Source organism: Leucoraja erinacea, chromosome 38, assembly GCF_028641065.1.
Source record: "Leucoraja erinacea ecotype New England chromosome 38, Leri_hhj_1, whole genome shotgun sequence".
NCBI lineage: Eukaryota > Metazoa > Chordata > Chondrichthyes > Rajiformes > Rajidae > Leucoraja > Leucoraja erinaceus.
This window is the reverse complement of record NC_073414.1, coordinates 1,552,056-1,572,201: the sequence shown is the minus strand read 5'-3', so window position 1 is coordinate 1,572,201 and position 20,146 is coordinate 1,552,056. Positions and strand designations below refer to the sequence as shown.

Below are 20,146 nucleotides of genomic sequence, written 5' to 3'. Positions count from 1 at the left end.
GACCCCCCCTTGCCTGAGACCAACAGTTGCCGTCCTTGATCTGCCCTGTCTTTTTTTGCTTCCAGTTTTGGGGTTTTTTTCCCCTACTACAATCAGTCTGAAGAAGGGTCCAAACCCGAGGAGACATTTATCCATTTTCACCAGAGGCTCGCTGCCTGACCTGCTGAGTTACTCCAGCACTTTGTGTGTGTCTCTCACTGCAAAATCTTACTTCCTCGTGGCAAATGCAGAAATGTAAAACTGAGGCTAGCCATGAAAATGCATTTCGTTGTCTCTGTACTGTACACTGACAATGACAATTAAAATTGAATCTGAATCTGAAAATGGACACTATCAGGACCGGCCATTACATTAGACAGCCCGAATCTCAGTGAGTTGGGATTTAGTTTTTCTGCTTATAACTTCCACATGAAGTGAAAGTGAGACCCAAAACTAGCAGTGGTTTAATTAAGGGTTACAAGTTAGCACATCCTCTGTAGTCTGTTTCCCATAATACTACATGTTTATCTCTCAACAAATCTTTTGCAAGCCTTGGTCGGTGTGTGGGCCAGGAAGTATATTTGTTGCCACTTAGTTTGACAACATCATAGGTATTTCAGGACCAGGGGCCACAGTTTAAGAATAAGGGGTAAGCCGTTCAGAACGGAGGTGAGGAAATATTTTTTCACACAGAAAGTTGTGAGTCTGTGAAATTCTCTGCCTCGTAGGGTGGTGGAGGCCAATTCACTGGATGCTTTCAAGAGAGTTAGATAGGGCTCTTAAAGATAGCGGTGTCAAGGGATAATGGGGTACTGATTGTGGATGATCAGCCATGATCATATTGAATGGCGGTGCTGGATCGAAGGGCCAAATGGCCTACTCCTGCACCTAATGTCTATTGTCTATTATCACCAGCTCGAAATTTGCTGGTAGGTGTTAATATCAACACCGTGGAGATAGATAGATAGTAAAAGAATTAACCAAGGGTCTTCATGCTAGAGTTATGCATCCCAATATAGACTGCGGACTGGATATTTAATAATAATAATAATAATATATTTTATTGTCATTGTACATAGGTGCAACGAGATTTGTGTATGCAGTTTCAATCCGACATCATAACTTAAGTAACTACTAAAATTTAGGTTTAGATACCCCGAGAACATGGTTTGTACAAAGAACATTACAACAGTAAAATAGTCAAAACAGACTAAAGTGCAGATATGTCGTGCGACGTGACCATCCGAGGGAGACAGTCCGTGGGGTGTGGTGGCGGGGGGCTCAGCAGGGCCGGTTCAGAGCCGCTATAGCTCTGGGAATGAAGCTGTTCCTGAGTCTGGAGGTTCGGGTGTAGAAGGCCTTGTAACGTCTGACGGAAGGAAGTAGTTCGAACAGTCCATTACAAGGGTATTTGTTGACATTTGACATTTGGTGAAAATTGCCCAACGCATCACCGGTTCCTCGCTCCCCTCCATTGAGTCTGTCCAAAGCAAGCGTTGCCTGCGGAGGGCGCTCAGCATCGCCAAGGACTGCTCTCACCCCAACCATGGACTGTTTACCCTCCTACCATCCGGGAGGCGCTACAGGTCTCTCCGTTGCCGAACCAGCAGGTTGAGGAACAGCTTCTTTCCGGCGGCTGTCACTCTACTAAACATCGTACCTCGGTGACTGCTATGTCGCTCTTCAAGGGAGATGCTAAATGCATTTCGTTGTCTCTGTACTGTACACTGACAATGACAATTAAAATTGAATTGAATCTGACATTGTTTGCCTCGCACCAAAGATCCTATAGGATGTTTGCCTCGCACGTCAGATGCTTCTTGCTGCTCACAGTTAGAGATGCCCCATGTTTCTGGGCAGAATGGGGAATGTAGAAGAAGCACATCATGGTGATTTTCCTCAACTTTTCTTTGATGGGATGATTACAGTTGCTGAACACGCATGTAAAATGATTTTATCTGGAGGTAGGCAGGCAAGATTAGCGTTTACTTCCCGTTCCTTATTGCCCAGAGCCTTTAACTGTTGGCGCCACTCTGACACTGCTGCTTCCAAAATGTCAATTTGTTTTATTTTCAGTATTGGTAAGAAGGCCGAGGGATAACTTGTGCTTTAAACGGCCTTGTGTAGCATATGGCAGCCAATTAGTGACACCCACTTTAATGTTCTTTGTTAAATATATCTGGTCATTCTGTAAACCTGGAGGCTTTCAGCTGTGAAATCCTGCTGCAGGCCCTCAAAGTCTTAGTCTCTGTACTTTCCCTCACTCTCTCACTCACATCTGGATGTCTTAGTGGATGTCTGTCAATACTCAATTATAGAACTCTCATTCCTGAGTTGCAGATTCAAGGGCTTGCTATTTGGGCAAGGATCTGCTTGAGTGTTTGTGCAAATCGGTGAAGTCAGTGGATTTCTTTTTAATTGTTGAATTCTAGGTTTCAGACTGAAAAGCGGGTCTAAAATGTCACGTTACAAATGTGTAATCTTCCTCTCTTTCAGCCTTGTTTGGAACTGTGTGCCTTAGCCCAGAATTTCCTGTGACCAAGCCTGGAGACCTGAAGCTATCGAACACACGTCAAAGCCAGCAATTACACAACAGTTACTGGAATGCTCCTATAAAGGTTAGCTAGTTATTTTTGTTTATTGTTAAGTGTAGAGTGAAAAGCTTTCTGTGCTGAGGTATCCTTCCTGTGGTATATTAAGTGGAGATCATTTAATCTGGAGATACTTTCATTTTGGAGTGATACAGCGTGGAAACAGGCCCTTCGGCCCAACTTGCCCACACCAGCCAACATGTCCCAGCTACACTAGTCCCACCTGCCCGCATTTGGTTCCTATGCCTCCAAACATGTCCTATCCATCTTAGTTCATCTTTTGGAGCAGCAAGGTGGCGCAGCAGTAGAGTTGCTGCCCTAGACCTGGGTTCGATCCTGACTCTGGGTGCTGTCTGTATGGAGTTTGTACGTTCTCACTATGACCGCGTGGATTTTCTCCGGCTGCTCCGGTTTCCTCCCATATTCCAAAGACGTGCGGGTTTGTAGGCTAATTGGCTTTGGTAAAAAATAAAATATTGAGCATATCAACCTCAGTCTTAAAAATTACAATAGGCTTTTGGAGGAAGCAGAATTCATTTGCAGAAGGATGCACTGAAAGGTTGTAATGAATTATACTATAGCGTGGCTTGTGTAAGGCAATAATTAACGGCGGTGCAGCGGGTAGAGCTGCTGCCTCACAGCGCCAGAGACACGGGTTCCATCCTAACTGTCTGTACGGAGTTTGTACGTTCTCCCTGTGACCTGCATGGGTTTTGTCCAGAATGCTCTGGTTTCTTCCCACACTCCAAAAACGTATAGATTTGTTGGTTAATTGGCTTGTTAAAATTGTAAATTGCCGCTACTCTGTGTAGGATAGCTCTAATGTGTGGGGATCGCTGGTCGGCGCAGACTTGGTGGGCCGAAGGGCCTGTTTCCGCGCTGTAACTCTAGACTAAACTAAAACTCATTAAGGTCGAATGCCTTTTTGTTGTGGTTTAATTTATGTCACATGGGAAATGCTCTCTAATTTCACTCCTTGATTGGCTAACATTAATCTTAAAATGATCAAACCCATTGTGATTATAAACACCTATCCAAACCATGAAGGAAATACCAGCGAGGTTTATGTCCTTGCACTGTGCAGCAGAGGTTATAAGGTAGAAATCCAATGACGGCTAGCTACCATGGTCGCTGTAACCCTTGCTAGCACAATGGGACAGAGATTAATTATACTGCCCTGAGTTTCACCCCAGTTGAAATTAAGTTGCTCAGATAGACAAACGGTTAAACCTGCTACTGTTCTGGCCTATCTCATTCAGCTGTTCGATGCCTGAAGCACCTAGCTGTGTTTCTGTATCATTTTGCAACGCTGGTAAGGCCTAGGAATTGATCCCTTCTTTGTTTGTATAATCTACTTTTACCCAAGATGTCTGCACTCATCCATTTCGGCAGCCTTGAATGTGATCACGCCTTCATCAATACCATACCTTTTGCTTCATCAATAATCATTCTCTAAAACTGTCCACCTGCTCTTGGTGTTTAAGAAGGAACTGCAGATGCTGGAAAATCGAAGGTACACAAAAAAGCTGGAGAAACTCAGCGGGTGCAACAGCATCTATGGAGCGAAGGAAATAGGCAACGTTTCGGGCTGAAACCCTGTAGGAAATAGGCAACGTTTCGGGCCGAAACCCGGAAGGGTTTCGGCCCGAAACGTTACCTATTTCCTTCGCTCCATAGATGCTGCTGCACCCGCTGAGTTTCTCCAGCTTTTTTGATATTGGTTTATTGCCATGTGTATTGAATGCAGAGGGAGGCTTAGTTTTGTCCATTCGGATAAACCACAGAGGACTATATCAAGGTAGAGAATATCAAACTGTCACGGTGGCACAGTGATAGGGTTGCTTCCCTTACAGCACAAGAGACCCGGGTTCGATCCTGACTGCGGGTGCTGCCTGTACGGAGTTTGCACGTTCTTAGATAGATAGAAGATCGAGGGGGGATCGTATAGAAACTTACAAAATTCTTAAGGGGTTGGACAGGCTAGATGCAGGAAGACTGTTCCCGATGTTGGGGGAAGTCCAGAACAAGGGGTCACACAGTTTAAGGATAAGGGGGAAATCTTTTAGGACCGAGATGAGGAAAACATTTTTCACACAGAGAGTGGTGAATCTGTGGAATTCTCTGCCACAGAAGGTAGTTCTGTGGCAGAGAATTCTCTGTCACAGAAGGGAACATTACCATCTGGTTTGGGAATTGCTCTGCCAAGGACAAGAAGGCTCTGCAGAGAGTAGTGCGTTCGGCCGGTAAATCTGTGGAATTCTCTGCCACAGAAGGTAGTTGAGGCCACACAGTTCATTGGCTATATTTAAGAGGGAGTTAGATGTGGCCCTTGTGGCTAAAGGGATCAGGGGGTATGGAGAGAAGGCAGGGATGGGATACTGATTTGGATGATCAGCCGTGATCATATAGAATGGCGGTGCAGGCTCAAAGGGCCAAAAGGCCTCTACTCCTGCACCTATTTTCTATGTTTCTATGAATCTTTACAGCACAGGAGGGACTATTATAGACTTCTATGGCTCTTTGTAGAACTTTAGTCAGTCCCATTCCCCTCCTCTTTCACCATAGCCCTGTAAAGTATTTCTGTCCAATGTCTTGCAGAAACAGAGAATGAAAAAGAATTGCAGGAAACACATGCTTGCTGCACCTGTTTTAAGCCACATTGTGTTTATATCACTGCACAGTATTCATGGATTTTACTGAGCGCAAAACACATCACTCTTTCCAAAATTTTAAAAAATGACAATGCTGGCATATCTGAGTTTAATATAGCACACAATACATCTAGGCGCTAAGTGTAAGTTAAAAGATAAATGTCGGAATATAAGGAATATAAATTAGGGAGGTGAATTGTACTAGGTCTGGCTATCAAAAATGTAAATAGTGTGGAAGATATATTCACAATATTGTTTCTTATTTGCACCATTTACAGTCTAAGCAACCACTTTGAATCTTTATTTCAGTCCAGAACCAGATGTAATGTATAAAACATGCAGAAATTCTACCAAAAATGAAGAGACCATGTCAAACTAACATCCAGCATCATGTACATTTATCAATGAAGCCTCCACACTTGATTCACCAGTCCCATGGTAACTCAGTCCCCCAGCATCTATAGGTGAGAATAACCACTGCCTTCTAACTAACTTGCCTAATCTTCAACCAAAAGAACATACAAGTCTGTTTTTGTATATTTTTGGACGATTTTGGTACATCTTTTTCAAGGCAACGTGGACATGTAGCATCAAGATAAATTGTTATAAGGTCATAGGAGGAAAATGAGGCCATTCGGCCTATCAAGTCTACTCTGCCATCCAATTGTGGCTGATCTATCTCTCCCTCCTAACCCCATTCTCCTGCTTTCTCACCATAACCTCTGACACCCGCACTAATCAAGAATCTATCTATCTCCGTCACATTACTTGTCACAGTGCCTTTGAATCTTTCCCAAATAGAATGCTTCAACATTGGCATTTTCACACCTGGTATCTTTAGTCTTTCCTTGGTGCTGAGTCAAAAGCTATATCATGAAGGGAGTTATAGAGTCATACAGCATGGAATCAGTTCCTTCAACCCAACTTGCCCACACAGACCAACAGGTACCATCTACACTTGTCCCACCTGCTTGCTCTGGACCTCAAAGCAGAGATAGATAGATTCTTGATTAGTGCGGGTGTCAGGGGTTATGGGGAGAAGGCAGGAGAATGGGGTTAGGAGGGAGAGATAGATCAGCCATGATTGAATGGCGGAGTAGACTTGATGGGCTGTGAACCCCATTCTCTGTCCTTCTCCCCATAACCCCTGACACCTGTACAAATCTATCTATCTCTGCCTTACAAATATCCATTGACTTGGCCTCCACAGCTTCGCAGCCTAAATCTGAATGTTTCAGGGAAATTGGGGAGGGGAGGGCAGAGGTTGAGCTATTGATTGGGGCATGAGATCTTGCTGGCTGAGACATTATAGGTGATGCAGGAAAAATGTTCCCAATGTTGGGCGAGTCCAGAATCAGGGGCCACAGTCTTCGAATAAAGGGGAGGCTATTTAAGACTGAGGTGAGAAAAAACGTTTTCACCTGGAGAGTTGTGAATTTGTGGAATTCCCTGCCACAGAGGGCAGTGGAGGCCAAATCACTGGATGGATTTAAGAGAGAGTTAGATCGAGCTCTAGGGGCTAGTGGAGTCAAGTGATATGGGGAGAAGGCAGGAGTGGGGTACTGATTGGGGACGATCAGCCATGATCATAATGAATGGCGGTGCTGGCTCGAAGGGCCGAATGGCCCCCTCCTGCACCTATTTTCTATGTTTCTATTTCCTCACTTTGTTTTTCTCAGGATGAACCGGATCAAACTGTGCCAGAAACTCCACTGATGGCCTCAGACACATTCCAGTCGACATTCATCTTTGACCACTGCTACCTTCCATACAGTGAAACAAGTCGATCTGACTCCAGCCAGGCTGACAGTACATCTTCAGGGGAGAATTCGTGCCAGATCTGCCCGACTTCAGAGAAGTGGCTCAGACGTCTTCTGCAGGAGGTTACCAACTCAATACTAATCATCCCACGTTTACTTTTGGGGGATTTCTCTGGAATTCACTGGAATTTAGGTTGAGATGGGATCTTATAGAATTCTTAAGGGATTGGACAGGCTACATACACACGATGTTGGGGGAAATCCAGAACCAGGGGTCATAGTTTAAGAATAAAGGGGTCGCCCATTTTGGACTGAGATGAGGAAAAACGTTTTCACCCAGAGAGTTGTGAATCTGTGGAATTCTCTGCCACAAAAGACAGTGGAGGCCAATTCACTGGATGTTTTCAAGAGAGAGTTAGATATAGGTCTTAGGGCTGAAGAAGGGTTTCGGCCCAAAACGTTGCCCATTTCCTTCGCTCCACAGATGCTGCTGCACCCGCTGAGTTTCTCCAGCACTTTTGTCTACCTTCGATTTTCCAGCATCTGCACAGTTCCTTCTTAAACACATAGATCTTAGGGCTAACTGAATCGAGGGATACTGTGTGGGGGGAAAAGCAAGAACGGTGTACTGATTTTGGATGATCAGCCATCATCATATTGAATGGTGGGGCTGGCTTGAAGGGCCGAATGGCCTACTGTTTTCTATGTTTACACATGTTTATATATTTGTAGTGTTTGTCAAGATAGTTTCAACTTCCCACAGTTACATTTCTTAAGAGTTATCACCATTCTCCTGAACTGCATCAGATTGTAAAAGCATACCTCCTGCCTCCTACTCTGTCGGGTTTCACTCTAGTGACTTAGTCTTAAACCCTGAGGCTGACTCACAGGGTGACACATGAACAGTGTCATCTTTCATTCAAAATGTCAATGAAACTTTATCTTTCTTCTCAGAAGGATTGGATCTTTACCATACATCCACAACCATTACTTTGAAGAAGCGTTCCCTATTGTTATGTCATTATATTTACAATATCTAACTTCAAAAGCTTTGGGATGTACAAGTTGCTGGGTGGTTGCAATCTGATTCCATTTCTCTCAAGTATTTGCTGGGCTTTTTCTACTTGGCGTCTGGTGGTTTTCAAGGGTAACTTGGCATCCTGATTAATTAACTGGTTCACTGTGGGTTTAGCGCAGAGTGAAATGACTGAGCTCATTATATCTGAGAGATCTACACTAGATTTACCACCTCCATTTGACTGTTCTTGCTCTGTATCCTCACAAATATCATGTGTAAGATAGAGCTGCAGATGCTGGTTTAAACCGAAGATAGACACAAAAAGCTGGAGTAACTCAGCGGGACAGGCAGCATCTCTGGAGAGAAGGAATTGGTGACGTTTCGGGTCGAGACCCTTCTTCAGACACTTAAATATCATCATTGCAGCAGCCATTTACTGTAATAGTTTCATAATCCAAGTACGGCATGAAATTCACCAAACCCAAGTTCAAGTTCAAGATTCAAGTGAGTTTATTGTCATGTGTCCCTGATAGGACAATGAAATTCTTGCTTTGCTTCAGCACAACACAACATAGTCGGCATGAATACAGAACAGATCAGTGTGTCCATATACCATAATATAAATATATACACACATAATAATATATTTTATTGTCATTGCACGAGATTTAGTTGCAGCTTCCATCCGATGTAGAAGAAAAGTAAAATAAATACATAGCTGTGTGACGTGACCATCCGAGGGAGACAGTCCAGGGTGGGTGGGGGGCACTCAGCAGGGCCGGTTCAGAGCCGCTATAGCTCTGGGAATGAAGCTGTTCCTGAGTCTGGAGGTTCGGGTGTGGAAGGCCTTGCAATGTCTGCCGAAGGGAAGTAGTTCAAACAGTCCGTTACAGGGGTGTGATGAATCTTTATGGATGCTGACGGCCTTCCTGAGGCACCGTGTGTGGTAGATGCCCTCCAAGGCTGGTAGCTGTGTCCCAATGATCCTCTGCGCTCTGTGGACGACGCGCTGAAGAGCTCTCCTCTCCGCCTCCATGCAGCTGAGATACCACACAGAGATGCCATACGTTAATATGCTCTCTGTGGTGCAGCGGTAGAACGTTGTCAGCAGCTGTTGGGGCAGACCAGTCTTTTTCAATGTCCTCAGGAAGAACAGTTGTTGCTGTGCCTTCTTGACCAGCGCAGCGGTGTTGGTGGACCATGTGAGGTCCTCTGAGATGTGAGTGCCCAGAAACTTAAAGCTGGACACTCTCTCCACAGTTTCCCCGTAGATGGAGATTGGGGCGTATTCTCCATTATGGGACCTCCTGAAGTCAATAATCAGCTCCTTGGTCTTGGAGGTGTTTAGTGACAAGTTGTTACGTGTGCACCAGTCCGCCAGGTTCTGCACTTCCGCTCTGTATTTTGTTTCATCACCGTCGGTGATCAGCCCAATCACTGTTGTGTCGTCTGCAAACTTCACGTGGTGTTGGTGTCGAATGCAGGAACACAGTCGTGAGTGAAGAGGGAGTAGAGCATGGGGCTGTACACAGCCCTGTGGTGTGCCGGTGCTCGGGGTGATAGTGGAGGACAGGTGTGGGCCCAGTCTCACTGCCTGCGGTCGCTCCGTCAGAAAGTTCAGGATCCAATCGCATATCGGCGAGCTGAGGCCTAGCTGGTGGAGTTTGGTGGTGAGCTTGGTGGGGATGACCGTATTGAATGCAGAGCTATAGTCAATGAAGAGCATCCTCACGTACGTGCCCTGTCTGTCCAGGTGAGTCAGGACAGTGTGAAGAGCCAGAGAGATGGCATCCTCTGTTGATCTATTTGCCCTGTATGCAAATTGATGAGAGTCCAGTGAGGCAGCGATGCTGGATTTGATGTGGGAGAGGACCAGCCTTTCGAAGCACTTCATTGAGATTGGAGTTAGGGCAACCGGGCGATAGTCGTTCACGTTGGTGACTTTAGACTTTTTCGGCACCGGCACTATGGTGGCTGTTTTCAGGCACTTGGGGACCGTTGCCAGAGAATAAATATGTGTAATATATATGTAAATAAATATGAATAAACCCTGACTTTTCCTTTCAAGTTTTTAGAGACATAAGAAGGTTGTTTATCCCATTCCACCTGTGAGCTCTCTAAAAGATCTAGAAAACCACATCCTAATTCATTTCTCTCACAAACCCTATATACTTGCCAATACTTCATGACAGATGCTGCCAACACTGGTATGGGTGCAATATTTTGACCTACTTTCACATGATTGAATTTCCTTACCTCTATTTACATTGCTTTCAGAACAACCATTGTCTGTCCCTTTAGTTATTGATTCATAAACCTTTGTAGCATTTTCCTTCTCAGAATCGCAAACTATTAATCTCAGTTTAGTATCAGTTCAGTTTATTGTCACGTGTACCGAGGTACAGTGAAAAGCTTTTGTTGCGTGCTAACCAGTCAGCAGAAAGCAAATGGTATGTTAGCTTTCATTGCAGCGAATGGTATGTTAGCTTTCATTGCAAAAGGATTTGAGTCTAGGAGCAGGGAGGTTCTAACTGCAGTTGTACAGGGTCTTGGTGAGACCACACCTGGAGTATTGCGTACAGTTTTGGTCTGCGAATCTGAGGAAGGACATTATTGCCATAGAGGGAGTGCAGAGACGGTTCACCAGACTGATTCCTGGGATGTCAGGACTGTCTTATGAAGAAAGACTGGATAGACCTACTACTCTCATTTAGGAGATTGAGAGGGGATCTTATAGAAACTTACAAAATTCTTAAGGGGTTGGACATTGCTAGATGCAGGAAGATTGCTCCCGATGTTAGGGAAGTCCAGGACAAGGGGTCACAGCTTAAGGATAAGGGGGAAATCCTTTAAAACTGAGATGAGAAGAACTTTTTTTCACACAGAGAGTGGTGAATCTCTGGAACTCTCTGCCACAGAGGGTAGTTGAGGCCAGTTCATTGGCTATATTTAAGAGGGAGTTAGATTTGGCCCTTGTGGCTAAGGGGATCAGGGGGTATGGAGAGAAGGCAGGTACGGGATACTGAGTTGGATGATCAGCCGTGATCATATTGAATGGCGGTGCAGGCTCGAAGGGCCGAATGGCCTACACCTGCACCTAATTTCTATGTTTCTATGAAAGACAATACATGATTACAATCGAGCCATTTACAGTGTACAGATACATGATAAGGAATAACGTTTAGTGCAAGGTAAAGCCAGTAGAGTCTGATCAAGGATAGTCCGAGGGTCACCAATGAGGTAGATAGTAGTTCAGGACCGCTCTCTAGTTGTGGTAGGATGGTTGCGTTATCTGATAATATGGGCAGCACATCAGAAGAGTTGCTGCCCTACAGGTTCAAGGTTCATTGCTTACAGTACCAGAGACCCGGGTCGAATCCTGGCTACGGGTGCTGTTTGTCCAGAGTTTGTACCATCTCCGTGTGACCTGCGTGGGTTTTCTCTGGGAACCTTGGTTTCCTCCGAAGAAGGTTTGTAGGTTAATTGGCTTGGTGTAAATGTAAAAATTGTCCCTCGTGTAGGATAGTGTTAATGTGCGGGGATCGCTGGTCGGTACGGACTCGGTGGGCCGAAGGGCCTGTTTCTGCGCTGTTACTCTGTAAGCTAAACTAATCTCCACAGTATTGGTTTGTACAATGAGTGGGATGTGTGTATTGGATAGTAACCTAACTCCTGACTGTCGCCTCCAGGACAGCGATGAGAGTGAGCACTGGTTCTCCTTTAGTGACGACATTGAGGACAATGATATCACCTGGACTCCGTACTACAGGGGGAAGCTGTCACAGCCCGCCACCTCCAGCAAGCTGAAGCGAGGCAAGAGCACGAGCCAAGGCCAGCGCAGGAAACGGTGCTGTGCTCTCCAGCTCAAGAAGAAATGTGTCAATGGCTTCATCATGTTCTGCCGTGTAAACAGGAGGCTGTACATCAGGTACATTACACAAGACATCAGAAGGAGAGTACATGATGCGGTACATCGCGGTTTACATGTATGTGAAAGTAAGGAGGGTCTGTGTTCCCCCCCCTTCCTCCTTCCCCCAAATCCTCTCACCTATTTCTCCCCTCTCCTATTTCCAAAAACGTACCTTCCTCTCGCTTACCCATTTGCCAATCTTCAATGTTATCAACAGTCCTAATTATGTTTGATCGTGTGATAGTTTTAGTAATTCCGGAAGTCTTATAGTGGTCTGACAGGAAAGTGGAATTGAGACTGATAAAGATCTTATTGAATGGCAAAAAGAGCTCAAGGACATAGTGCTGGAGTAACTCAGCGGGTCAGGCAGCATCTGTGGAGAACATGGATAGGTGCGTTTCACAGAGTGCTGGAGTAACTCAGCGGGTCAGGCAGCATCTATGGAGAATATGGATAGGTGACGTTTCACACAGTGCTGGAGTAACTCAGCGGGTCAGGCAGCATCTGTGGAGAACATGGAAAGATGACGTTTCACAGAGTGCTGGAGTAACTCAGCGGGTCAGGCAGCATCTGTGGAGAACATGGAAGAGTGACATTTCACAGAGTGCTGGAGTAACTCAGCGGGTCAGGCAGAATCTGTGGAGAACATGGATAGGTGACGTTTTCCAGAGTGCTGGAGTAACTCAGCAGGGGTCGGCAGCATCGAAACATGGATAGGCCCATTTCACAGAGTGCTCCATAACTGCTGCTGCAGCAGCATCTATGGAGCTAAGGAAATAGGCAACGTTTCGGGCCGAAACGTTGCCTATTTCCAGAAGGATTTCGGAGAACATTGCCTATTTCCAGAAGGATTTCGGCCCGAAACGTTGCCTATTTCCTTAGCTCCATAGATGCTGCTGCACCTTGACTGAGTGGGTCAGGCAGCATCTGTGGAGAACATGGATAGGTGACGTTTCACAGAGTGCTGGAGTAACTCAGTGGGTCAGGCGAGTATATCAATGAGTTTGCTCAGACGTGTGATGCTTTTTCTGTGATTAGGAGAGTATGATACAGTAATTCAGCGATTTACTCTCTATCCAATTCTCCTGCCATAGCCCCTGACACCCGAAAATGTCCTACCTTGGATCCAAGCACAGTTACGGACATTATACCCTCCTGGCTGATGTACTTGACAAATATTCTAACTTCACCCCCCCATCATGTTCCTACTTCTTGTGCCCACTCCCCCACCAGGTCCATGCCTTTGGTGTCGGGGGGGGGAGGGGAAGCCTACTCAAGATCAAGATCAAGATTCAAGATTCAATTTAATTGTCATTTGGACCCCTTGAGGTCCAAACAAAATGCCGTTTCTGCAGCCATACATTACAAACAAATAGACCCCAGACACAACATAATTTACATAAACATCCATCACATTGCTGTGATGAAAGGCCAAAAAAACTTATCTCTCCACTGCACTCCCCCCCCCCCCCCCCCCCCCCCCGATGTCAGAGTCAAAGTCAAAGCCCCCGGCTGGCGATGGCGATTGTCCCCGCGGCCATTAAAGCCACGCCGGGGGGTGCAAGGTCGCACACCGGGTCTTGGTGTTAGAGCCCCCGGCGTGCGCTCGCAGAGTCCTGCGGCCATTCCAAGCCGCACGGGGCGGTGCTGTGAGGCCCAGCTCCAGGAGCTCTTCAACCCCGCAACTCGGGCGGGAGAAGTCGCCGTTGCGAGAGCCCTGAAAAGCGGTCTCCCTCCAGGGACCCGCGGGCTCCCGGTGCCGCCGTCCGCCAGACCCGCAGTTGCAGAATCTCCGGAGGTCGGGCCGCAGCAGCAGCAGCGCTCCACCACCGCTCCACCCGCTCTGGGCTCGGCCAGCTCCGCGACGGTGAGGTGAGTCGGCGGCACCAGAGTCCCCGGTCTTCCTGTTGGAGGCCGCTCCTCGTTGCAGCCCCAACGACAACGGAGACCCGACAAAAAAAGGTCGGGTCTCCCGTGCAGGGAGAGATTAAAAGTTACCCCCCTCCCTCCCATTGCATTGTGCCCTTCCCCAATATTTACATTCCTGGTGTGTGAAAATTCAAGTTATTAAAGCAGGTTTTAATAGAAGTGGAGATGTGAGGGTTTCATCTCTTTTGAGTCCTTATAAGAATTGACAAATTATTCTTTGAGTATGGGATCCAAAATGAATGGAATGGTTTGGATAAAACACAGTTTGGGTTCTCAGCAGGCATGTTTTAATAGTGCCAATTTTTTTCTCATTCATACGTTAGTCAAAGTGAATGATTGGTATTGTATATTGATTGGTTATTGATTAGGTAACTTCAAAACCATCCCCGTCCTCCCCCACCCTCACCCCCCCCCCCCCCCATGTGCTCCACCTGGATGCATTTATTTCCTCCCCCTCCACCTCCACCTACATTCCTTCCTCTAGCTTCACAATTTGAAAATCTTCAATCCTTTTGTCTCACACCATCTGTCTATTCACCGCTGATCTTAGTCTACCATCAGCCGATCAAACCCCCCTCGCCCGTATCCACCTGCCACACGTTGTCCTGCCCCTCCTCTCTTCCAGCTTTCTCCCCTCCTCCCCCTACAATCAGTCTGAAGAAGGGTCCCGGACCTGAAACATCAACTATCCATGATCTCCAGAGATGATTGATATTGGGTATCAGATTCAGATTCAGATTCAGATTCAATTTTAATTGTCATTGTCAGTGTACAGTACAGAGACAACGAAATGCATTTAGCATTTCCCTTGAAGAGCGACATAGCAAACGATTTGAATAAAAAAATAATAAGTGTCGTGGGGGGGGGGGGGGGGGGTGGTGATTGGCAGTCACCGAGGTACGTTGTTGAGTAGAGTGACAGCCGCCGGAAAGAAGCTGTTCCTCGACCTGCTGGTTCGGCAACGGAGAGACCTGTAGCGCCTCCCGGATGGTAGGAGGGTATGAGATTCTGCCTGAGTTACTCCAGCACTTTGTTTTGTTTTTTGTAAACCAGCATCTGCAGTTCCTTGCATCTCCCTCTCTGATTGCAATCCCTTGTGTCTCCTCCCTTAGTGACCACCCTGGAACAGCTTCCACTGTTGCTACCAAAGCCTTGGCACACGTGTGGCGTACCATGTCAAAGAATCAACGCCGGCCCTACTGGTAAGACAGGATTGCACAGAGGTCCTCTCCACATCACCAGCAACTGCATCCTACACAGTTTGTAGATGCCAATGAGGGTGGGGAAGACAGTCGGAAAATATTTGCTGGGAATATCTAAGTTTTCGGCCATATCTAAGCCGTTGAGTTAAACGCCCTATGCTTTGGTTGTCCTAGGTTGGGCTATGTTATTGTTTTGCCAGCCACTTCTCTGATGTGTGAACTGTTCAGTTTATGAACATTCTCAGGAACAGGTCATAAGTTCATAGGTGATTGGAGCAGAATTAAGCCATTCGGCCCATCAAGTCTACTCCGCCATTCAATCATGGCTGATCTATCTCTCCCTCCAAACACATTCATAGAAACATAGAAACATAGAAATTAGGTGCAGGAGTAGGCCATTCGGCCCTTCGAGCCTGCACCGCCATTCAGTATGATCATGGCTGATCATCCAACTCAGTATCCCGTACCTGCCTTCTCTCCATACCCTCTGATCCCCTTAGCCACAAGGGCCACATCTAACTCCCTCTTAAATATAGCCAATTAAACTGGCCTCAACTGGCCTCAAATAGGGCCGAAACCCAAAGGAAATAGGCAACGTTTCGGGTCGAAACCCAACGGGTTTCGACCCGAAACGTTGCCTATTTCCTACGCTCCATAGATGCTGCTGCACCCACTGAGTTTTTGGCTGATCATCCAACTCAGTATCCCGTACCTGCCGTCACCCCATATCCCCTGACACAATGCTGTTGTAATCTGGGCAGGGTCTGTACTGGCTAGTCCCATGGGCGTAGCAGGCCAAACCTCAAACACATCCGATGCATGCAGATCAAAACAGTCCCATAAATAGGCACTAACCTTTTAAACTCCTCTTCCCATTCCCCTACTGACCTTTTTGTCCCAGGCCGTCTCCACTGCCAGAGTGAGGCCTGACATAAACTGGAGGAACAGCACCTCTTATTCCGTTTGGGCAGTTTACAACCCAATGGTGTGACCAATGAACTCTCCAATTTTAGATAACAGCAACCCCCCCCCTTCCTCCTTCCCCCAAATCCTCCACCCCTCACCTGTGCCCCATGTGGACATGCACCAACTTCTCCCCTCTCCCTCTACTTCCAAAAACAATCCTTCCTCTCGCTTACCAATTTGCCAATGTTCAAGGTTACCAACAGTCCTAAATATTTTTGATCGAGTGATGATATTTTAGTAATTCCTGAAGTCTTATAGTGATCCGACAAGAAAGTGGAATTGAGACTGATGGAGATCTTATTGAATGGCAAAAATAACTCAAGGACACAGAGTGCTGGGGTAACTCAGCGGGTCAGGCAGCATCTGTGGAGAACATGGATAGGTGACGTTTCACAGAGTGCTGGAGTAACTCAGCGGGTGCAGCAGCATCTATGGAGCTAAGGAAATAGGCAACGTTTTGGGCCGAAACCCATAAGGGTTTCGGCCCGAAACGTTGCCTATTTCCAGAAGGATTTCGGCCTGAAACGTTGCCTATTTCCTTAGCTCCATAGATGCTGCTGCACCATAACTCAGTGGGTCAGGCAGCATCTGTGGAGAACATGGATAGGTGACGTTTCACAGAGTGCTGGAGTAACTCAGCGGGTCAGGCAGCATCTGTGGAGAACATGGATAGGTGACGTTTCGAGTCGGGACCCTTCTTCATACCCAGCTCAAGGAGATGTTTGGAGACACAAGGAACTGCAGAAATTAACTGCAGGTGCAGGATTAACAAAAATGTTTGATTTTTACCCAATCCTGCACCTAAAGTTTTTCTTTTTTTGTGTCGGTCAAACTGGATTGACAATCTTTTAAGTAAATGTTAAAATTCCCAAAACAATCCCGTGCTCCTGACAACACTTCCATGAGATGCTCAACTGTTCCATTTCTGTGCCTGGTCTGTGGTTACAGAATAGCTGTCACATTTTCCCATCAAACAGTCATCTTTGATGTTCGGAATAATTTACTGTGTGTGGTGAACTTCAAAATCGTTTTTCAGCATTGTGATAAGATGCCTGCAAATGTTCCCAATTTACCATTTAACTTGCCATGTGTATCATTCAAAACAAAATTATTGTTAATGAAATTTCTGAAATCATTTTTTGCATTTCAAGTGGCAAGCACTTTAATTCATTTTCTTAAAAGCAATTTCTAATCAAAAACTCTAGTTGAAGTCAGCAATTGTGCCAATATACAATAGACAATAGGTGCAGGAGTAGGCCATTCGGCCCTTCGAGCCAGCACCGCCATTCAATGTGATCATGGCTGATCATCCACAATCAGTACCCCATTCCTGCCTTCTCCCCATATCCCCTGACTCCACTATCTTTAAGAGCCCTATATAGCTGTCTCTTGAAAGCATCCACAGCCTCTTAAGTCACACTTTCAGCCAATTGTGCTATTTAGCGGTAACCTTTTGCACCACGTTAAACCAATGGAATTAAGGTCAACGGTGAATGTGGTTTTCAGCAGAATTAATTCATCAGCTGAATTTTGGTTGCTTGGAGGCTGTGTTGTTCTGCTTCATTGCAGCAAGGCTGGCTATTGTTGAGATTACAAGAATGATCCCAGCAATGAGTGGGTTAACATATGATGAGCGTTTGACAGCACTGGGCCTGTACTCGCTGGAGTTTAGAAGAATGAGGGGGGGCCTTCATTGAAACTCACTAAATAATGAAAGGCTTTGATAGAGTGGATGTGGAGAGGATGTTTCCACTAATAGGAGAGTCTAGGTCACAGCCTGCAAAATAAAGGATGTACCTTTAGGAAGGAGATGAGAATGAATTTCTTTAGTTAGAGGGTTGTGAATCTGTGGAATTAACTGCCTCAGAAGGCTGTGGAGGCCAAGTCAGTGGATATTTTTAAAGCAGAGTTAGATAGATTCTGAAGAAGGGTTTCGGCCCGAAACGTCGCCTATTTCCTTCGCTCCATAGATGCTGCTGCACCCGCTGAGTTTCTCCAGCTTTTTTGTGTACCTTAGATAGATTCTAGATTAGTATGGGTATTATGGATTATGGGGACAAGGCAGGAGAATGGGGTTGGGAGGGAGAGATAGATCAGCCATGATTGAATGGCGGAGTAGACTTGATGGGCCGAATGGTCTAATTCTGCTCCTATTACTTATGATCTTATGACCTTATGAGTTGGCCTGATGAATGCAGGAGGATTATTTGTTAGCCTGTGTTAAATGTGCCTTCCCTGTCTCTTTCTCTCTCTCTTGCTCACAGTATAAAAGCCCGCGAATTCAGCAAGATGAATAATCGCATCGTGAGACTGGCTAGCTCGTCGAGTGAAGAGAAGGAGGAGGTGGAGATGCCTAAACCCCTTCATCTCCTGTGAGACCTGCCCCATTACTGAGGCTAACAAGAGCACAATGCTGTTGTGAAACGGCCCACGGTGTCCGACGCTAGATGCACAGGACCACTGCTGAGTCGCTTGAGGCCCGGTCACTGAGTCACACAGTGAGGAAACAGGCCCTTCGGCCCAACTTGCCCATGCCGGCCAACATGTCCCAGCTACACCTGACAAACTCGCTCGTGTCTAACTTGGATCACCAAGACAACTTGGAAAATCATTGCGAAATAGATTTTTTTTATTAATGGTTAAATTTTGAAAACACCCACCTACATATTAGGACAGATGGAAGTTAGTGAGAGTGGTGCTGAAATTCAAGTGACTATTGTGGACTGTCCAGCAGGAAATGAACTTGAAGCCGTTTTCATCAGTATTGGGTAGAACTTTAAGTTTATGTTCGAAGTAGCAATGTATGTGAAGCTTGGCTTGTGTTGATAATGAGAGGCATAGCTTTCTTCTTGGCTCAGGCACTCAAACTACAGGCTCTATCTCTGTCTCTGCGGGCAGCGTCATTACCCCTGAGTCAGAAGGTTGTGGCTTCTCGTCTCATTCCAAAAACTCGATCACAGATATCAAGTCTGACAGTGTAGGATATTAATTCAACCAAAAAAAAAATGCCTTGCACTGAGGGGGAGCTGCATTGTCAGGAGTGTGGACTTTAGGTGAGAGGTTAACTGGAAAATCTGGCTGCTTTTGCATGTGGAAGTCTTGTGGAAAAAGCAGGGGGCATTATCCCCTGTGTCCTGTCCAATGTGGTCATCCCACACTTAACATTAGTACGATAGATCATCTAGTCACGAGCACAGGGTTGTGTGTGGGAGCTTGCTGTACAGAAATTAGCTGCTATGTTATAACTCTCTCTGGACCACTCTGGGTTGTCCTGAACGGGACATGTAAGGACTCGGACAAACATTAGATATTCTCTTTTCCAACTGTAGATGGAAAATCTCCAGTTGGACTATTGCAGTTTCCTTATAAAACAAGCAATGACATCATCCCCTTAAAATGTCTTGTGGTCTCAACCAAATGCACTCTATTATTGACTGCCGGGATTCAACTTTTGGCTGCTCTCTGCCTTTCCCTTGTCGATATGACTAAGGAAGGACATCCCCTCTGTAGCTGCACTGAACTCCAGTCTCACTGCCAGGCCCGTGTGGGGGCTAGTGTGGGAAATGTGAAAATAATGCAGTGGGAAATGTGAAAATAATGCAGTGGGAAATACTCATTGGTGTTTGCAGCTGAATTATCAGTCCCTGCCCTGAATATTTGTGGGGTGCACCAGCATGGAGGTTTTATTCAGCTCCCTGGCTGTGACACTAATAAAAAAAATAAGTATTCTGTGCTCATGGTTACTATACAAGCACTAAACTTGCAAATAAAATTATTGTTTGACTACTGACTGAAATGAAGCACAAAACTATCATGCTAACTGCAGGAAGAGTCGGTAATACTTTTGATAAGAATCAGTTCTGATTCTTATCAGAAGAGATCGCTGACCATTTTTGTAAAGTGCAGTTTTGTATTTAATATTTAAAAGTGCATGCATCTCAAAGTGCTTTAATGAACTAGGTCAGTCAGCAGTAAACAATAAGGATCATTTATACTGCAGTTGGTGCCCTGGCCATCATTCAAGGCACTTTAATTTTACAGGAGTGCAGTTGAGAGCAAATCCGTGTGTCTCTGGTCGTCAGCTGCACAGATCAATGCAAATGACTTCATCCAGCATGTTCTGTCTCATTGTTCTGTGAG

General features: G+C 45.8%; 1 protein-coding gene across 3 annotated transcripts in view; it reads left to right on the top strand.

Annotated features, from left to right (window-relative positions):
* Positions 1-19,588, top strand: part of LOC129714097 (meiosis initiator protein-like) — a 51,866-nt gene extending 32,278 nt beyond the window's left edge. For 2 of the 3 annotated variants that reach the window (XM_055663563.1, XM_055663564.1), the window contains exons 11-15: positions 2,476-2,597; positions 6,901-7,104; positions 11,689-11,927; positions 14,951-15,040; positions 18,271-19,588. In XM_055663563.1, coding sequence (XP_055519538.1) covers positions 2,476-2,597; positions 6,901-7,104; positions 11,689-11,927; positions 14,951-15,040; positions 18,271-18,382 — 767 coding nt within the window. In that variant the 3' untranslated portion in view covers positions 18,383-19,588. The remainder of the gene's footprint in view (positions 1-2,475; positions 2,598-6,900; positions 7,105-11,688; positions 11,928-14,950; positions 15,041-18,270) is intronic. The other variant, XM_055663565.1, reaches the window with a different exon arrangement.
* The last annotated feature ends 558 nt before the right edge of the window (positions 19,589-20,146 follow it).